General features: G+C 40.1%; 1 protein-coding gene across 1 annotated transcript in view; it reads left to right on the forward strand.

Moving 5' to 3' along the window:
- The window catches only part of LOC109935851 (serine/threonine-protein phosphatase 4 regulatory subunit 1-like), a 76,130-nt gene that overhangs the window by 23,649 nt on the left and 30,872 nt on the right, over positions 1–21,609 (forward strand). The window contains exons 5-12 of the mRNA XM_048608197.1: positions 1,757–1,864; positions 2,265–2,330; positions 3,373–3,531; positions 4,100–4,233; positions 11,112–11,686; positions 15,650–15,909; positions 18,046–18,138; positions 19,737–19,922. Of these exons, the coding sequence (XP_048464154.1) occupies positions 1,757–1,864; positions 2,265–2,330; positions 3,373–3,531; positions 4,100–4,233; positions 11,112–11,686; positions 15,650–15,909; positions 18,046–18,138; positions 19,737–19,922 (1,581 nt within the window). The remainder of the gene's footprint in view (positions 1–1,756; positions 1,865–2,264; positions 2,331–3,372; positions 3,532–4,099; positions 4,234–11,111; positions 11,687–15,649; positions 15,910–18,045; positions 18,139–19,736; positions 19,923–21,609) is intronic.

Below are 21,609 nucleotides of genomic sequence, written 5' to 3' on the forward strand. Positions count from 1 at the left end.
TCTTGTCTGGATAGCAGTGTGGCAGCAGAATTTCTGCCTGACTTTCTTACTGTAGTTTCAAATTGAGTGAGTCATAATGGGCACATGATTTTCTGCAGAGGTGACAATATACCCTAACTTTTCCCAGAAACAAATGTTTGCAAGTATATGGACTTAGTAAGTGTTTAGAAAGATAAACATTGATTTATAACCCATTGTTTCAAAGATAACTGAATTGATTAATTTTACATGAAATACTTTTCTACTTGATTCATTTTCGTGTTTATAAACTTCATGTTTATAAATACAAAAGCTGGTCTTCTCCATTAAAAATCGCATGGGCCGCTGTTAATGCATTCTAGCAAAATAGAGCAAAGTTTAGGAGTGCATAGGACCTCGACAACGCTCGGGCTTGGTTTGATAAGTGGTAAGTAACATTTGTATCACACAAGTGTCAAAATCTCCAACAAGAGGAAAAACTATAACCATCTCCCCTTCATATTCAATGATACCACCATAACTGAAGCCCCACCATCAGCATGCTGGAGTTAACGTTTACCCAAAACTTAATTGCACTGGCCATATAAATACAATGTAACGAAAGTAGATCTGAAGTAGTGATTAACCTGCCTCCAAACTTTGTTGGCACCGTAACCACCATCTTCAACAATCAGTCCCTCCATCACTGCCACAGTATGTCAGGGGTCAGTAACCCAGTTGGCTGGATGGCTTCTTTGTGATGCAGAGTTGAGACAATAGTGTGGGTTCAGTTCCTGCACTGGCAGAGATTACCATGAAAACTCTCCCTCACAACCTTTTCCCTTGCCTGAGGGTGGTGACTCTTGGGTTAGACTGCCACCCGTCACTTCTCACTAATGAGAGAGCAAACGATGGTCTGGTAAGACCGTGGTGACTTTACCTTTTAATGTATACAAAGTGCACTACAGCAATTTCTTCATCAAGTAAAAAAGACTTGAAAATATATTTGTTTGGTTAGTATTGATGGTAAATATAAATTACTGTAGTTTTGTTTCATGCACAACAATTTGTGGAAAATACAGTTAGATACATTGAACATATCACTGAACACTTGAGTATGAAATAGAAATGGAAAATTCTGGAAATATGCAGAAATTGGGCAGCATTTGTAAAACAGTTAAAATTTCAGTTCTGATGAAAGATCATTGATGTGAAATGTCAGCTGTTTTTCCCAACAGATACTGCATAATCTGAGTATTACCAGCATGTTTTTTTATCATGTTTTACATTCACTAATGGAATGTGAATGTCAGTTCGACTAACACCGTGCAAAACAGATCACTGCTTCTGAGAGGTAGGCCATCATTTATTGGCCAGAGCATCTAAGAGTCAACCACATTGTTGTTGATCTGGAGTCATGTGTAAACTGGTTTAGGTAAAGATAGCAGATTTCCTTTCCTAAAGGACATTAGTGAACTAATTGGGTTTTTATGACAATCAATATGGTTGTCACTCAACCAGCATTTTTATTCCAGACTTTTCTTTCATGGAATTCAATCTTCACCATCTGCCAACCACAATACCACCATCTTCTTTGTTATTGTTACCTGGCGTTTGAGCAGGGACTAGCTATTGAAAGAGCAGCAACTGCATTTGGAAGTATAAATTTAGGGGAACCTCGTTTATGCAGTCAGAATTGTTCAATACCTGTTTCTTTCCATTGTGTTCATTACTAGGTATTTTCTCTGGGTCTTTATGATGACAACTTGTTTTGACAATCTGTTCCCTTGCCATTTAGATAATTTGCAAAATGGCCTCCATATTGACTGGTGAAATAACTGAGCGTCTGCTGCTTGTTCGATTCTGTGAGCTGTGCAGTGATGGCAAGCTATTCCATGTCCGTAAGGTAAACAGGATTGTAATATCTCTATTTCCATTCCTATTTAGTGTAGTGGACAAAGCATAGTATGATACTATCTTGTCTCTTTCTGAATCTATAGTCCAGTTTAACTGGCACCCTGCAAAACTTAGCATTGTGCTTCGGAAGTATAAACTAAAAGTGTGCTGAAGGTTTTTAAGTATTTGTGGTGGGAGGGGGAAACAGAAAATCAACACACTTTTGGAGGGGAAAGGTTTGATTTGGATTAGCACAGTGACTGCCTCTAATGATATTTTGGAAAACAAGACTGTACAATAATTGTGGCATTGAATTTGTGACAAATCTGTATTTGTGTACAATATCTAGTTGAATAGAATCCTTTGCCTGATGTGACAATATAAGCCCTTTCTTTCCCCTACTTCCTAAGGTGTGTGCAACTAATTTTGGAGATATCTCTAATACAGTTGGCCAAGAAGCAACTGAGAAGTATCTGGTATGTGAATGACTCCTTCCATCTTTTAATCACTGCAACACAGTATCTGTTTGTGAATCACCACTTTCATTCCCCTCAATTTGACCAACGAATACAAGCAAGAACAAATATTTATCTAGGCTAGGTTTACACAGTAAAACCAGAAAGTGCTGGAAAAGCTCTGCAGCTCTGGCAGCTTCTGTGAAGAAAGAAGCAGTGTTAATTCTTCAACTTTAATATGGCTCCTTCTTGCACGTTGAGAGGTGATGAATGATGGATTACATGCTGTTGAAAGAGATGGGGAGGAGCAGGTGGAACAGAATGTAAGGTTAGGGAAAGATTAGAGAGCAAGGGAGATTACCGGTGTCACAGAACGAAAACTAGAGGGAATGGTAATGGTTATAAGTTGGCTCTGACCAAAAGAAAAACGTGACAACAGGATACAGACACTGAGTGTGGAGGATGCTGGGGATTTATCAAAACAGAGGACAAAATTTATGACCTGAGGTACTGACCCGAGTCTAAAAGATTGTAGAATACCTAAGCGGAAATGTATTTACTGTTTGACCACTTTGTTTCACCGGAGTACTTTTGTCTGTAAGTTAGAGAATTATGCATTTGAGCCCTATTACAGAATGTGTGTCTCATGCTTGTACCCTAACGATACTGAGGACATATGGTAACAAATGCCACCCTTTAGCCCAACACAATTAGATCAATACTCAACTCTAGTTATTAAGTAATTAAAACTTAGAAAAACCCATTGTATCAGAAGCACTTTGGAACTATTCTGACAAGTTGTATAATGTGTGATCTTTGAGCTCTTAAGGCACCAGTGACATTTGAAGAGATGTTTGCTAATATATTGAAAGTAAGTAATTCACCATTTTGAAGTTTTGAATAGTTTCAGTTCTTTCTTGGATGTAGCTTTCTGCTTTCAGCCCTTTATACCCACAAAAGATCTCCTCATCCCTAGTGTGTTGTGTATATTGGCTAGCAGTTTCTAAACTACTTGTTCTCCCGAACCTTTAAGTTTCTCTCACAAAATTGTACTTGATTTCAGATCCCCAGATTTTTCCAGCTGTGCTCAGACAATGTTTGGGGCATTCGGAAGGCGTGTGCAGAATGCTTTATGGCGGTTTCCTGCTCTGTTTCTCCTGAAGTTCGCAGGACTAAACTCTCCCCACTTTTCATTAATCTCATCAGTGACCCTTCTAGATGGGTAAGAACCACCATGGGAAAATCACTTTGGATGATTTCAGAGAGCAGTGGTAGAAAAGAGGTTTTACCAGGCAGCCTACTGCATCTCTTGAGAACTTGTGAGCCTTTATGTTCTGATACAATGTAAACTGCATGTTTGCTTTATTAGCTGCATATAACCTGCTATTGCCATATCATGCATCCAGTTTTAAGGCGATCAATGGGTGACTTTGCCTCTAATATAAACAGTTAAAATGCTACTGAGTGGGTCTTTGTAGTGGTGACAACTTGGAAGAAGATTCTTGTCCTGTATATATTCATTCCTTCACTAAACCTGAAGAACTCTGGAGGCACCTCACAGTGGCATGGTGATCTTGGTTGTAGATTGGTTAAGTAAGCCTGCAAAACAAAAATTTACACTGTCATTTCAGCCCTGCCAACAAAATTGATTTAGCTGGGTTTGCGGTTCTGAGATATGTGTAACACTTGACGCGTAACATACACATGTAATTGTAAACTTCAGGTTCTAAATCTGAAGAGTGCACTAACAAAATGATATCCGTTTACTGAAACTTTGTTGACCCTGCCAGGTCCGCCAAGCTGCGTTCCAGTCTCTAGGTCCATTTATCTCCACTTTTGCCAACCCATCTAGTGCTGGCCTGTATATCAAGGAGGATGGTACACTGAGCATTAGACAGCTGGACAATAGCGGTGCAGATGTCAGGTATGCATGCAGATCAGACAGTACTTAAATTATGGCTTAGGTGGGTAGATTGCTCATGCTTGCTTGCTGCTTTTGCAGAAAGCTGTGCTCTGAATAACCATTTCCAGTGCAGGAGAGGACCAAGGACCAACCAATTTCTCTCCAACAAAACATTTCTGATTAAACTTTTATTTTTCCTCAGCTAATTGTAATTATTCTTTTTATATAACTCTTCAAAATCCTCCTTCTATCCTCCACAAGATGTTTTCTTCCTTCAAGACCGGTGTACAACCTTAAAATGAAATTGTTATTCAAATAGAGAATTATGTTCTATTCAGAGATGTTTGTTATAATTTGTATTAATTATTTCTTCTCTCATTTATGATTCTTCTTATTTATCACCTGATCATCCCTATAAACGATTTGGATGAGAATATAGGGGACATAGTTAATAAATTTGTAGATGACACCAAAATTGGTGGTATAGTGGACAGAGAAGAAGCTTATCTAAGAGTACAAAGGGTTCTTGATCAACTGGGCCTGTGGGCCAAGGAATGGCAGATGGTATTTAATTCAGATAAATGCGAGGTGTTGCATTTTGGTAAGACAAACCAGGGCAGGACTTTCACAGTTAATGGTAGGGTCCTGGGGAATGTTGTTGAACATAGAGACCTAGGAGTTCAGGTGCATAAATCTTTGAAAGTGGTGTCATAGGTAGACAGGGTGGTGAAGAAGGTGTTTGGCCTGCTTGCTTTTGTTGGTCAGAGCATTGAATGCAGGAGTTGGGATGTCATGTTATGGCTGTACAAAACATTGGTAAGGCCACATTTTGAGTACTGTGTATAATTCTGGTCACCCTGCTATAGGGAGGATGTTATTAACCTGGAAAGGACGCAAAAAAGATTTACAAACGTGTTACTGAGACTGGAAGATTTGAGTTATAAAGAAAGACGCGAGATAGGTTGGGGCTTTTATTCCCCTGGAGCGTAGAAGGCTGAGCTGTAACATATAGAGGCTTATGCAATCATGAGGGGGTTAGGTCTTTTCCCCAGGTTAGGGGGGTCCAAAACTAGAGGGCCAGGTGAAAGGGGAAAGATTTAAAAGGGATCGGAGGGGTGACTTTTTCACATGAAGGTATAGAACAATGTGCTAGAGAAAGTGGTAGAGGCAAGTACAATTATAACATTTTAAAAGACATTTGTACAGATACATGGATAGGAAAATTTTAGAGGGATATGGGCCAAATGCAGGTAAATTGGACTATTTTAGTTTAGGAAACTTAGTCTGCATTAATGAATTAAGCCGAAGGGCCTGTTTCTGTGCTGCATGACTCTATGATCCTCTCCCAATGCAAGGACTTGGCCCCCTCAAAGAAATGAGGTTTGTAATTTGGCAAGTAGCAGGAAGGCGTTTGTGTGTTTTACTCTTCTGTTTTTGTCTTTGCAGTGCACTTTATTCCTAATTTTACTGTTCTAACCATAGAACCTTTTCTGTTGAACATTTATAGTTTTCAAAGTCATGCACACTCTACAAGAATGTTGTTGATATGTCAACAACTCATATTGCCAGGATTGCCTTCAGAAAGAGGAAGGGTCTGATTCTAACGTAATCCGAGCCCATGTCAGACCCAGGTAAAGGTTGCAAATTGTCTTGCTGCCAACTGTTGACCTGAGCTATAATTATTCACTAAATTCTAGTCTGAAAATTGGACCATCGTTTTTGACATCAGTTCCAGCATCTGCTAAGCCATTTGTGCTTTTGTGCAACTCTCTGAAAGCTTTGTTTAGTGTCTACTCTTATTCACCTGCTGTGACATGAGATATGTGCACATAAAAAATGTGACCAATCAGAGTAAAACAGGGAACTTTATTTCTTAAAAAACGGAAAGAACTGCCGATGCTGTAAATCAGGAGAGAAAAACAAAGTTGTTGGAAACTCAGCAGGTCTGGCAGCAGCTGTGAAGAAAAAATAAGATTTAATGTTTCATGTCCAGTGACCCTTCCACAGAACTTTATTTCTTGCCTGGCATAGTTATTCTAATATATTCAATCACAAAGTAAATTAGTTGATTTTGAGGTGAGCACACCAGAGTATACAGCAGGGAATAGCTGCACATGCCTGGCTCTTAAATAACAAGCCAGACTGCCACCGGGCAAAGGAGCAAAACAGGATTGACACACTTGTTAACATAATCAGTTTAAATCTTCACTGCAGATGCTTTATAGCTTAAGTTTCATTTAAGAGCAAGAGGATACTGTTATTTGTCAATGGGGTGAAAGAATGAAACAAATCAAACATTTGAAGCTGTAAGACGGATGCAATATATTTAGTGAGAATACTTGACAGCATTTACTGTATTGTCCTGATGTCTTCCTATGATTTTATTGGAAAATTGACCATTTTCCTTTTAGCATAATGGGAGTGAATGTATCAAAAAAAAATCTACATCTCTGATTCATTTTATAATTTGAAATACTCTTTTCAAGTAATGTGCAAAATTAATTCCACGTTTCCTGGTAATCTGAATGGTGGAATGTTAATGATAATTTTGGATGATAATGTCACTGTAACTGATGTAATGTTTTCTTAAGATATAATTTATTAAATATTTGCAGACTTTCTTTTTCCAGCCTTTCTTGCTCCGTTCTTTCTCTCTTTCTCTCCTTCCCCCCACACCCCCTCTCCAATTAAAACATAGGAAATGATTCAGCCGATTAAGTCTGCTCTAGCTCTCTTCAAAAGAAATTTAGCTGGTTTCCACCTCCCTTGGCCTTTCCCTGTTTCACATAACTTTGCCTTTAGATGTTTATCCTAAATACCTTATGAAACATGTAAGAAAACTTCTCCCCTTCAGGCAATGCATTCAATGTCATAACCCTGTTACTTGAAATCTGTGTTCCTTAGTCCATGACCCTTTTGCCAATGGCAGAGTTTTACTTTTCTGTCTAGACCACTATCATGATTTTGAACAAATCTCTTGTCAAAAGATCAGACTGAACTCCATTCTAACTACATTGCTGATGTCCATCATTTCTGGAATCATTGTCATAAGTCTTTTCCGCACTCTTGTTCAAAACATTTATATCCTACCCAAAATTGGACACAATTCTCCAGGTGAAGCTGCACCAGTATTTTATGTAAAAGTGTTCATTATAACTTTGATGCTTCTGTACTCTCTGCCCCAGGAACCTATATGCCTTTTCAAGCATTTCTCAACCAGTCCTACCATTTCCAAAGATTGCTTTTTTTCTCATGTCACTTTTAGAATTGTATCTTGTCTTCATTCTTCTAACTAAAAGAATCATTTTCAAAACCTGACTCTGAATTAGCTACACAAAATTTGCCTTTAAAAAACTGTGCCGGTGTTCTTTAACTATTGTGCAGATGTCTAATTGACTGTTAATTTTGTCCAGGGATTTCAATTCTGTAAGCTTTACCACTGCCAAAGTTAAAGTGTTTGGCATAGAGTAATAGAATCACACAGCACAGAAACAGACCCTTCGCGGTCCAACCAGTCCATGCCGACCATAATCCTATACTAAACAGATCCCACCTGCCTGCACTTGGCCCTGCACTTGATGCAATGTTAGCAAGAGGGTGGCGATGGAGTAGCAATGCAGCATGCGGGCTCCTCAGCCCAGGCGCCCGTAGCTCACCTAATTTAATTCGCCTTTACAAATTTTTTTTTCTTTCTGTTTTTAACGTTTCCAAATAGTATAGTTAATATTAAGACATCAAAATTCATCTTGCCTTCATTTAACGGCTTGGCCATGGAAGGGGTGGCTTTCAGCAGTCCGGAGTGCCAATCTTTTCCAGTTTTGGCCCTGCGGAGCAGTCTCCTGGCATGACAGTTTTGTCCCAGTCTTGAGGTCTCGTCGGTGGTCCAGTTTAGTCTCCGGTGAACACTTCTGACCCAGTGTTCCGACAGCCTGACGTGGCATTTTCATCCAGGTCAGCATTTTTTGCCGGTTGCGTTTTCCTTGGCAGATGCTTTCGGCCCGGCGTTCTGACAGCCCAGTGAGGCGTCTTCGTCCAGGTTGGCGGTCTTGTTCCAGTGACTGTTTTCTTCAGTGGAGGCTTTCAGCCCAGTTTTTCTGGCAGACCGCCATGTCACTTTTGTCCCGGTGTGGAGTTCTCATTATAGATTGATGGTCTCATGCTGGCTGTGTGTTTCGTCTTTTGATTGGCTTCCTCCGAAACCAGGAGCTGTTAAATGGACTGTGATGAACTTTTGTTTTAAATTTCCTTTTTATCGTTATTTATAAATTTACTTATGACTTCTGTCATTAATACAGTCCATGGTAGGGTGACTTATACTTTTCATTGTATTTTTCTTGTAAAAGTACACATGACAATAAATTCTAAATTCCCCCCAAACATTTCTTATTCATGTACTTATCCAAATATCTTTTAAATATTGTAACTATCAGCATCCACCACTTCCGCTGGAAGTTCATTCCACACGTGAACCCTTCTGTGTTTTCAAGAAAAAAAATTGCCCCTCACGACTTTTTAAAATCTTTCTCCTCTCCATAAAACTATGCCCTTTAGTCTTGAAATCCTCCTCATGATTTTATAAACCTCCATAAGTTCACCTCTCAACCTCCTACATGTTTATCCTTAAAACCTTTTGTGAATGAAATTAATAGCCATGCCTTCTGCCCATCTTCATATCAACTCTTAAATTTGTAATCTGCCCATGCAACTTATTTTCCCTCTTGCTTTCCTTCCTCCCAAGTTTTGCCATGTTCTGTTTCTCGTTTTCTAATCTGCCACTTTCCCCTGTAAAACTGGATATGTTTCTGGTCCTACTGAAAAGTTCTGAAAATCCTTTTTGTATATTGCTATGGCCTACAAACTGAATCCCGACTTTATTGAGTTATTGACTCGAAGGGCAAATCCAATAGACAAGTCAACCTGGAGAGAGACAGTCATTTCCTGCTCACAGCTTGTATTGAGGTAGTTAAATAAAGGCTAAAGTAGAGAAGAGTATTTAACTGATTGTAAACCTCTGTGAGCTTGACATTTCTACATTTAAAAAGTTTAAAAGAAAATAGAGAAAAATGGAAAGAATCGGGAAAATGCAAGGGACTCCTGGCCCAGTTTTGACAACTTCTTGCACTGTGTGTATTTGATCATGAGTAGAAAGTGATGTTCCTATTAAAAGCAAAATTAAATCTCACAAAGATCATAAATCCTTCAGCTTTGTGTGTTTTCAGGTTTCTGTGCTTCTCTTGGAATTGTGCTATATTAGGTTTGGGATGTTTTTGGGTAAAAAGACCATAATATATAGGAGCAGAATTGAACCATTCGGCCCATCGGATCTACTCTTGTCAAGACTGATATGTTTCTCAACCTCATTCTCCATTCTCCTCCCTGTAACTCTCAATCCCCTTACCAATCAAGAACCTGTCCATCTCTGTTTTAAATATACACAATGACTTGGCCTCTGCAGCTGTCTGTAGCAATGAGTTTCACAGATTTGATCCATCTGTATTCATTAATCTAATGTCCTTTTTAATCACTGTATTCTGATTTCAAAGAATGGTTTCTATTGCCATAGCAGCATTTTTGTTTAGCCAGCTGACATTCTATTTCCAAAATTAGGACCTAAGTGTTTTTGATGCTTATTTGTCTGTTTAGTTGACAGAAATATGTCACCCATACAAGTTTGAATACACACAAAAACAGAAACTCAGCGAGTCTGGCTACTCCTGTTAAACGAGAAAACTGTTAATGTTTGGAGTCCAGTGAGTCTTCTTCAGAGTCTTCAAATGATCCTGAAGATGGGTGACTGGACTCAAAACATTACCTCAGTTTTTCTTCACAGATGGTGCCTAACCTCCTGCGTTTCTCCAGCAGTTTCTGTTTTTGTGTTTGAGGTCTCTAGCATTCGCAGTTCTTTGTTTTATGTTTAAGTTTGAAAGCAAATGAGTTAGGTTGTTGCCGGGGAGGTGGAGGACAGTGATGAATGTTGGGAGAAGAGAAACTGTTTTCTTGCTGGCCTTCTCTCTGCTGTATAGTATAGACTGATGAAGCACTTAAAGGAGGACTATTTTCCTATTATAAACAACTGAAGTTTAAAAAGAACCTTTTTAGCCCCTTACAGGGGATGCGATGGCCTAGTGGTATTATTGCTGGCCTGTTAATCCAAAGACCCAAATAATGTTCTGGGGATTGGGTTCGAATCCCGCCATGGCAGTGAATTCAATTTAAAAAACAAAATCTGGAATTAGGAATCTAATGATGATCATGAACCCATTGTCAATTGTTGTAAAAACTCATCTGGTTCACTAATGCCCTTTAGGGAAGGAAACTGCAATCTTTACCTGGTCTGGCCCACGTGTGATTCCAGTGGTTGACTCTGAACTGCCCTCTGGGCAATTAGGGATGGGCAATAAATGCTGCCTAGCCAGCGATGCCCTTATCCCATGAATGAATTTTTTTTAAAAATTCTCAAATTCTCTTCACTGCAACTGTTTTTGTTAAAATTCATTATTTCCAGATTACAAGAGGTTTGATATGTTTTAATTTGGGGAAAACACTTGTTGCTTTGGATCCAGCTCCACGTTTTTTCTCATGCACTGAATTTGCTGCACATTAACACTGTAGATGGAACATGATCCATCTGTGTCAAGAATTATTTCTGAAAACCATGGCTGTGAGCATAAGGATCTCTGCATGCCTTGCTAATTATACCATGTCTGTTCCCTTCCCTGTGTACTGCCTTAAGGTTTACTTTTGACATTTTATTTATCCTGCAAAAGGGGCATTGTATCTCAGAAATTGAGAGCTGTACAAACTGCAGCCATTTATAGTTCTAAGCCAGATTATGGGTGTGTTATTTTCTGTTAAGTGGTTTCATTCAACTTTTTAAACCATATGTCTTTTCATTTCAGTGCTCCGTCCAGAGAGTTGACTCAAATTCAGAGCCAAGGCACTTTACAGAATCCCACTTCGTTGAGGAAAGTAGAATCAAGTTGCAGGGATAGCTTGCCTCAGCAGGATGAGATATCTGAAACTAACAGGAGCTCTCAGCCAAGCATAAGCAATGGCAGCCAAGAGGATCAGATGAAAATATCACTGTCTGAGCCTTCAAATAGTACTGACCCTGCTTCTGCAGCAAGTGACCAGGCAGCTATGGACTGTGCAGAAGTAAAGTGCAAGTGTGTCTTGACAGATGATTGTTCAAATGTAGCAATTACAGAAGAAACCGAGAGGATTTGTGCAACTTCCCCTTCATTAAGTTTGGAGAATTCTGGAGACTTGTTTAATTCATTTGTTTATTGGCGAGAGCCTCTGCCTGACATCAATTTTGACTTAGAGCTGCTACAGTCAGTGGTTGAGGATGACCAGCAGGATCAGAGGGTCAGCTCCATTTCAGGATCACTAAACGAAGGCTTCACAAGGAGCAACGAACTGGAGAAGGTTCTGGAAAGTTTGCAAGCTCACTTGGATGACCCTGATGTCCAAGGTATGGTTGTCACAAAGTCTCCAGTAATTTGTTTGCTGAACAATTTGTCACAGACCAGTTAGCAATTTTAGTTAAACCTGTGAAAAGCCTTCTCACTTGTGTACAGCACCATTTCTAACATGAGCAAAAAAAAGTGTTCAGTTTCAAACCGTATTTTCACAAATCACTGGCGTCATATCCACTTAAAGTTTAGCCTAGTTACAAATTCTATAAAAGTTGAAGCGATGGAATAAGCTGTTGGGGTCTCAGCAAGGGGGTTGAAGTTTAAAGGAGATGTGCAAGGAAAGTATTTTTTAATTGCCTGGAATGCTCTGCTTGGGGAGGTGGTGGAAGCAGATTTGACAGCAACATTTTAAGAGGTATTTAGACAGGCAAATGAACAGATCAGGAATAGAGGAAGATGGACCACGTGCAGGCAAATGGAATTAGTTTAGAATGGCATCATGGTTGGAACAGACATGGTGGGCTTAGTAGTCTGTTCCTGTGCTGTGCTGTTTTGTGTTCTCATTTGTTCTGCATTACTTTTGGATGCAATTTGAGCTGGTTTGGGAATGAACCACAAGTTACAAAATCTTACCAAATAACTTATCCTATAACATCTCTGTATACCAATCTGCCATTATTAGTTATTCTTTCTCACCATGTTTTCATAATGATGTCACTTAGACCATATGATATAGGAGCAGATTTGGGCCATTCAACCCATTGAGTCTGTTCTGCCATTCGGTTATAGCTTGTCGTTTCTTTTTCTTTTGCTCAAATAGCACTTACAAAAATACGTGTAAAGACACAATCTATACTGAGATGATGACAGGAACTTCCAAAATAACTCACCAATTATAACCCCACTTTAATACAAGATACTTGTGGGGAGGCAATGGCCTAATGGTATTATCACTAGACTATTAATCCAGAAACTCAGCTAATGTTCTGGGGACAAGAGTTCAAATCCGGCCATGGCAGATGATGGAATTTGAATTCAATAAAGAATCTGGAATTAAGGGTCTAATGTCAATTGTCAGAAAAATCCATCCTTTAGGGAAGAAAATCTGTCATCTTTACTTGATCTGGCCTACATGTGGCTCCAGACCTCAGCAATATGGTTTATCCATCACTGCCCTCTCAGCAATAAATGTTGGCCTAGCCAGAGTCGCCCACATCCCCTGAATGAATTTTAAAAATACGTAGCTTAGCGTGGTTACCAGTGTTCTCCAGAATAAAGGACATGTTAACAACACTCCACAAAAACTGACTGAGTGTTTTGTCTGAGTGTACCATCTAATTTCTTTCTCCCACTTTCCCAGTTTTAAACATACGATCCATTTGTTGGTTTTTCCTTTCAAATTGTGCTGCTCGTAGTCAGGTGTTTTTCCTGCAACCTGTGCTTGAAGCAATCTACATTTATTTTGGTACTTCTATTTACTGCACTGCTGCCGGTAATATTTTGTCTTTCTGTTCCCATTGCTGTGTCTGACTCCAACGTATCCACACATTTTTCTACCTCTTCCCTTTTTTAAAACCTGTAGCTGACTTCCTGACCTTGTCCAAGTGTCCAGCCTACCAAAGTGAAGGCTGGGAGGGGTGTCTCTCTCACGGGTGATCCTGCTCCTCGCCCAGTATCCACATATCTGCCCTTTCCAGTGGAAATGAGGAAATGAGAGTCATTAAACTGCAATTGGGCAGGAATTACTCTTTTTATCATGTTCTTCAGCAAAAGGGGACTGAAACTAATTGTAGTACTCTACTTGAGATCAGTCAAGAATATGTATGCACTAGCACACTGAATTCTAATGGCTGCATAAGTGCTAAATTCTCAAATATGTTTCCTGAGCGTTCTACTGGAGCCTGTCATAAATTAACAGTTATTACTTACTTTTCTTTCCTTCAAGTGGCGATTCGGTTGCAGTTGAGTGCTTCATGGCCTCCAGTACAACTATTATAGTGAAGAAAAAGATTTTAGGTTCTGCTTGCAGACAGATACTGCTTCCTGTCTTGCCTTAATTCTGTGCATTCACGCCTGCTGCTTTCATCAGTCTGTCTTTACTCATGCTCTGAATTTTTCAAGCAGATTTTCCTCTCGTTAGCCCCATACAGATTTATTTATACAAAATGAAACTTTCGCCTTTAAACGTGTCTAATTGAAGTTGAGGAAGACCTCGGATTTATCAAACAAATTTTCTCCAGCAATTAAGGATGAAGATAAATTGAGTATCGATGAGAATTTTGTAAATGTTCTTGTTTGCTGACAGTTCTTTTAAATCCAAAGCAGGTGCACACATTACAAGCATGTGTTAGTGCACTAGATACTCCTTTTTACTATGCTAAATACTCACTTGAGAAACTGAAGCAAGCATCAAGATATTGTACAGAAAGGGCAATCCTTGTCCTCAAATTTTTGCTAATTGGTTCCCATTTTGTTTGTAATCACATTCTTAGAACTTTATTTCAGATATTATCTCTTTTTCAAGCGTAAGCTTTCTTTCTGACTTGTGTTTTCTTGATGCTATTTATCTTTTATCTGCAAAAGAAAGGACTGAGGAAACAAGTAACTGACTCTCAAACCACTTCCAGTTCAACCTATGTCTGAAAATTCCATACAAAGCACTAAGTTGGTGCAGGCACCTTTCCTGATCTCAAAAGACAAGCAAATTGTGATATGACTATAATCCCGTTTTACATAGCTGTTTGGAGCATGTCGCTTTGCAGTTTTCGATTCGGGCATCTGACTTGAGAGAATAGCTTATGCAATGAAGTTTGGTATGATAGTACATGAATCTCTGTACTTCCTATAACAAGGCCAATTCTGGAGATTTTAGACTTGGCCTCCTGCCACCAGTGGGCATTCGTGTCACAAATCCCAGGACATATAACCTCCACATTAAAGAGTATCATTAGATTTGCACTGTCTTCTTTTTAAATGGGATCCAGGGGGTTATCTCTCTGTCTACTATCTAACTATATTTAAACATCCATGGGTATTCTTTTGCCATGTTCTTCTACAACTTTGAAGACAAAAGCAGGTTGTTCGGTCCCTCAAGTTTGTTAATGACATTTAATAGCTATAACTGAATATTTTCATCTGAACTACATTTATCCCTTACAAAAAATGTTTATTGATCTTTCATTTAAAATATTCAATTGACCTAGGCCAGTCAGATTTGTGGGAAGTGTTCAGATTTCCACTACCGTTTTATATGAAGTGTTTCCTGACAACACCCTTGCACAGCTGTACCCTCATATAAAATATCTGCTTTTGAGCAGTAAGCATTCTTGTTTTATATCCATGTCAGCTAAGCTCAGTTTGTGGTACTCCTGTTAGTTAGGTTTGAACCCAACGCATTATAACTATCTCTAGGGTTTCAGTACTTAATCTAGTCTGACATTCCATCAGTACTGAGGGGGTACTGCACTATTGGAATTGCAGTTCAAATGAGATGTTAAAAGCTCTCTATTAGATATGTGTAATTCTCACACACAGCAACAGGCCACAGACTATTCCATTATTTATTCTCCACAGAAGCCTTCTTCGACTTAATTTACTTAATCTCCCCTTCTTCATGCTACTTAATCCATAAAACAGCCCAAATTGTGACTGTGACCACCCACATCTGACCATTATGCATGTTATGAATTCTTGCCCTGAGATATCCATTCCTGTCGGCATTACAATCATTCAAACTCTGCTATCTGAACTTGAATGGATTGATAAACTTTAAGTCACACTTGTCAGAAGGATAATTATCCTTCTTATCTCCCTTATGTACATATCTAGCTTCCAGTAAATATTCTTCCATTGGTGTTACTGTCTACTCTCCATAGTAATACTATAAACAGATAGCTTTGTCTTCCAATCAATTCTACACAGCACAGACTGCACAGCCATTGGTGAGGAAACTTTGAGAGCGATTTAATGAAGTCTATAACTGATTATCTCTAATAGATGTGTTTGGCTTCCTTTTGTAGCTCAAGTACAAGTGATTACTGCTGCACTTCGAGCTGCACGATTGGATTCAGCAGCAGAAGAAGAACCATCTGGTATTGAAAATGGTGAAGAAATCCAGGTGGAGCTTTCACCATCCAGCCCAGTGCTTCCTGCATCCACAGTGACTGGTTGCATTAATACTGACATGTCACTGAGCTTGGAGTCAGCAGTTGAGTTTGCAGCAACGACAACTGAGCACTCGATTCAATGTTTGGAGTCTGATGAAGGTGAACACAATATGGTAAGTTAATAATTTTAGATGCTTCTTACGTACCCACATGTTATTCAGGGGTCTGATTTGTTAAAGGTAGATAGAATTTAACTGAGTTTTTATTCAGTTTTTTTTTGAAGTAGCAGAGGTCCGATGAGGGTCACGTAATAGTGTACGTGACCTTTCAAAAAGAGTTTAGTGAAAGAGTACTACTCCTACTAATGACATTATGCGTGTGCCTACACCAAATGGATTGCAGTGGTTTGAGAAAGCAGCTTGCCAACACCTTCACGAGGGTAACTACAGAGAGCTGATTACTTTAATGGGAAAGGCAGCATAAAGCTGCCGTGCAGAGTGATTTGAGAACCCTCGTGCATGAATCGCAAAAAGCTAGCATCCAAGTTCAGGGGGTAACAGGGAATGTAAATAGAATGCTGGCCTATATTTCAAAGGGAATGGAGCCTAAAAATAGGGAGATCTTCTTAAAACTATACAAGGCACTGGTCAGACACAGTTAGAATAATGTGAACGGCTCTGATCCCCTTATCCATAGAATGTTCACTAGTCTGATACCACGTGCAGATTTGTTTTGAAGAAGGGTCACTGGACCCGAAATGTTAACTCTGTTTTCTGTCCGCAGGTATTGCCAGATCTGCCGAGTTTCTCCAGCAATTTCTGTTTTTGTGCCAGGTGTGAAGGGGCTATCTTATGATGAGAGGTTGAGTAGATTGAGCTTATACTCATTAGAGTTTAGGAAAATGAGAGGGGACCTTATTGAAGCATGTAAGATTCTTAGAGGTCTTGACAGATGCAAAGCAGTTGTTTCCCCTTGTGGGAAAGTCTTGATCAGAGGCCACAATCTCGGGAGTAAGGAGTTGCCTATTCAGTACCCTCTAATAGCAGAAATACACCCTCATCTCTGCCTTAAATGGGCAACCTAAGACAGAGACAAGGAGGATTTTCTTCTGTCAGAGGGTACTGAATCTGTGGAGTTCTTTCCCTGCAAAATGAAATAACTCCACAAAAGCCTGTATCCCGTCACCAAGTCACAGTTTATTTACAGGTGGAGAGTCCTTGACAGTGATCCAGCTCCCTCAGGGCCAGCTATCTGACACTCCTGTTCTTATCTGTCAGCCAGGGCACCCTGACTGGACCAGCTTAAAAGCCCCAATCAAAGAACTCTTATTCTAGGAGGTCTACCCGGCTGACCCCATTACAATCACTGTGTCCCTCCCCCTGGAGTCTGAGGACATAGGCCAGTTCTTTTTGTTTTGGTAGCTTTTCCTGGTGCGTCTTAGCACTGAGTCAGGTTCCTCCAACTCTGCCTCTGATCTGAGTGGTGTATAACACACAATTGCTCGCCTCTTGCACCCGAAGCGTCTTGGAAGAAATTAATTCTCCAAAGGCATTTGAGGTGGCGACACCCGCCGAGCCCATCTCAGATTCCGAGGTATCTTCAGTGCTTGACAGAGAGGAAGAACCCACAGGTTCCAAAACAATCAAAGGCTTTTGAGGAACCAGGCAAGTTTTGCTCCCACACCGTTTGCAAGCTTGTAGCTTTCATACAGTCCGCGTGCTTGTTCAGGACCGTCGCACCTACCTGAACTTGATACGTCACTGGACTTGATCTCACATTGACACGTGTTACCAATGTAAGCTGCTTTTTCTCCACAGATCCTGCCAGACCTGCTGAGTTTCTCCAGCAATTTCTGTTTTTCTTTAGTTTTCCAACATCTGCGGTTCTTTGTTTAATTTTGTACATTTTAGCCTTGACTTTATTCTCTAATTTCACCTGCATTAAATGTGAACCAACAAGAGGAAATAGTCTACTTTGAATGTAACGTGATTTTTGTTGGCAAGTGCTCAGTTTTTCCAACATTGAAACCCACTGGTGAATGTGTCACTGGATCATGGGGCTTCTTTGAAACCAAGTCACTGGGAAGTCCAAAATGGACAAGACAAATGGATACTACTCCCAACCTTGATTTTAGATTTATTGCTCTCTCTGAGCACAGTTTATATTTAAAGAGGTTTTTTGGATGCTGGCAATTAAGACATTAAACAGTAGTGGGAGTTGTGTCATTTCAAGAAGTGCTGTTAGTGGCAGAGTGGTCTTTGTTCCTTCTTTGCTCCTCTCACATATGTTGTGTATTCTTCTGCTTTCAGAGTCTGACTAATCAACCGTGTTGTGATGCCGGATCGTTAGAGCTGGAACATAATGATAGTTTGCTTTTTGGTGAAGATCAGTCAAAAGTGCAGGTTGGTATTAGAGAGAGGTTTTTTTTTCTCAGCCCCAGTGCTAAGTGAGGCCATTGGTGGTGGTTGTACAGTGGTGATTCCAAAGTGTCTCAAGTGTCTCATAAGTGTGAAATTTACCACCTACCTCAACCCTGATGATGGGGACGCAACAGAACCACACTTGTCTAATTGCACAGATGGGTCACAGTGAAGCAGAAAATTATTATTGATCCATATCTCTCTCTCCTGCCTCTCAACACAATTGAAGGAAAAATATGTCAGAGATTCGGGATGCTGTAGGTTCGTGATCGGCAACAAATATATCCGAGTCTCTGAACATTCGATCACACTTGTCAGCCCATGTTCCTTTGCTGCATGATTTCTGCTTCTAGAAGGTATGTGGCTAGAGAAAAGTGCAAGCTCTTAACAGGCTTTGCCTGCTTGATGCATGCTGTTTCAGTTTGGTCCAGATGGACTGTCATTGCAGGGTAAGTTAAGTTTTGTGGTGGAAATGCAAGCAAATGAATAAGAAGTAAGGAACTGACGTGAGAAGCCAGTATATTAGAGTATGAGAAACAGAGGAGACGATTCAGTCCATGCAGACTCTGTGGAGCTGTATTCTGTTTTCTGCAGCTGCTTTTACACAGGACAAATATTTCATTTACCCATTCCATGTGTAAGTAACTGCGTCCCATGTTCAATATTTGGGTAATGCAAGCTGGCTAGGGATCCTGTAAAGAATTCACAATTACAGAAGTAATCTTCCATACCTCCATATTTGAAGCCAGCCAGCAACATTCTGAATGTTCCAGAGGTGCAAATTTGATGAGTGGTGAGGCTGAGCCATCTAAAAATAAACAAAAATGGACAATTTCCACATGGAATTAATTTCTGCTCACGACTGTAAGAGTGTTTGCCTCGTATGTCATCGTAGTGTATTCATAGGTAAAAAGGCCAACTTGGAAAGACACTACACAATGATGCACAGTAAACTCAAGGGTTGTTTGTTTTTCCTAGAACAGCATGATTGGACATAGAAAATTGATGAGCTGAAGGTCATTTTGAAAGCTCAACTGCCATTTTTTTCTAAACCAACGGCAAAAGTAAAACCTGCACTGAAGCATCATTTTGCATTTCCCATCTTCTGCTAAAACACAAGAAGTCACTCGTAGATGGTTAAGTAATTTTTTAAAAAGCACAATGATTGATTGATTGTGTCGGGTAACTCTCTTTTTTTTATTCCGAGACTTCAGCGTACAAATAATAAGATGATGCTTCTGCACAACAGTGAACGAGCATGAATTAATCAGATACCATCCTTCGCTGAAACTGTTCCAGTGGTTCAGTTGGATGATCAGATCGTCTTACATTAAGGAAGGGTGCAGATATGAACTTCTTAGGTTATTTCCCTGTATCAGTGTCACTAGAAGCAAGCCAGAAATTGACCTATGCTTAATACCTACCTCAAGTTACAGGATTAGGATCAATGTGTATCCATGAATTACAGTGGTGGTGTGTACAGCCTAAACTGCTCTTACTTTTTTTTTGTGTCTCTTTCGCTTTTATAAGTGTGATTACTAGGCTGTTTACAGGGATGTTGTTTTCTTTCCCCTTTTCAGGATATTATTCCACAACCATTGCTGGACCAGTACCTGTCAATGACCGATCCTTCCCGAGCTCAAACCGTTGACACTGAAATTACAAAGCACTGTGCATACAGTCTCCCAGGTGTGGCTCTTACCCTTGGCAGACAGAACTGGCATTGTTTAAAGAATACCTATGAAACATTGGCATCTGATGTACAAGTGAGTGAGTATATGAATCAGTTGCTTTAAGCTGGTATTAATAGTGCATGACATTAAATCTGTGGAATCATCTTTTTCTTCTCAATTATCTAAAGCAGTGTGAAAATAATGGGAACAAAAACAAAAGTTTCTGGAAAAGCTCAGCAGGTCTGACAGCATCTGTGAAGAAAAAAATCAGAGTTAACATTTCGGATCCGGTGACCCTTCCTCAGAATTGTTCTGCCAGCTGCTGCCAGACCTGCTGAGCTTTTCCAGCAACTTCTGTTTTTGTTCCTGATTTACAGCATCTGTAGTTCTTTCGGTTTTTATTGAGAATAATGGGGGTAGTGACACTGTCATATCTACCTTTTTTAGTTTTATTCATTCATGGGCTAAGTGTGTCGCTGGCTAGGCCAGTATTTGTTGCCTATCCCTAATTGCCCAGAGCGCAATTAAGAGTCAACCACATAATTGTAGGTCTAGAATCACAAGTAGGCCAAACGAGGTAAGAATGGCAGTTTCCTTACCTAAAGGACATTAGTGAACCAGATGCATTTTTCCAACAATCGACAATGGATTCAAGGTGATTATTAGACTCTTAATTCCAGATTTTTTTTTAATTGAATTCAAATTCCATCATCTACTGTGCCTGGATTTGAAACTGGGTTTTCCACAGAACATTACCCTGGGTCTCTAAATTAACAGTCCAGCAAAAACACCACAAGGCCATTTTTTTGTTTTTTTTCTGAACAAGGGTTGGAACCCGAAACGTCAGCTTTCCTGTTCCTCTGATGCTGCTTGGCAGCTGTGTTCATCCAGCTCTACACCTTGTTATCACGAGGCCGTTGCCTCCCCTTTTTCAATCTTAGCCAGTTAAATCAAGTAGTGCTTGGGTATATAACGATACTGTAAGTTTAAGAAGTTATTTTTCTGTGGTTTTATTTGAAGACTGGTTGTAAAGCAGAGGCACTGACCAGTCAACCGGAACCACTAGAGTAAACAGCTTGGGACACCATGGGTTTTTATTTTAAACACCCTGATGGATGTAGCCAGCTCTCTCAGATCCAGATTTCTGGATTTTGTTTTTCTCAGTAGCGTCAGAAGCTGTTAGGGTCTTAACAGAGTTGGAAGCATCAGTGAATGTCATCTGGCGGCTAATCTGTCTGTATTTTCTCGATGTATTTTTCCTCCTGGATGGGAGAATTGCATGTAAGAATCTGTGCCTGACTTTTTTCTTTTTTGCCTAGCGTTGTGTTTGTGGTTGTTACTATATTGGAACAGGACTAGGTTCAGGATCAGGGTCACGGTTAGGGTTAGGGTTGGCCCTGCCCTCTCGCTCCCCCACGTGACCCTCCTCCCACCCCGGCTCGGGTCAAGATGGCGGTGGCGGTACAGCACGAGACTGAAGGTCCCACTGCGGCCCAGGTCCCCGCTCCCTCCCTCGCTCCCTCCCTGTCCCCAACTCCCTCCCTTGCTGCCTCCCTGTCCCTCGCTCCCTGTAATTAGTAGTAATTACTGTATTTATTATTCTGTGAAGTTTTCCAGTAGAGTTGTTCTAAATTCCTCTTTCTTTGTTGTATTTTAACTGCAGTCATAGAGTCATATAGCCCAGATCAGAACTTTTTGGTCCAACAAGCCCATGCCGAACATAATCCCAAAGGAAATTAGTCTCAATTGCCTGCTCCTGGCCCATATCCCTCCAAACCTT

Source organism: Rhincodon typus, chromosome 19, assembly GCF_021869965.1.
Source record: "Rhincodon typus isolate 14 chromosome 19, sRhiTyp1.1, whole genome shotgun sequence".
NCBI classification, from domain to species: domain Eukaryota; kingdom Metazoa; phylum Chordata; class Chondrichthyes; order Orectolobiformes; family Rhincodontidae; genus Rhincodon; species Rhincodon typus.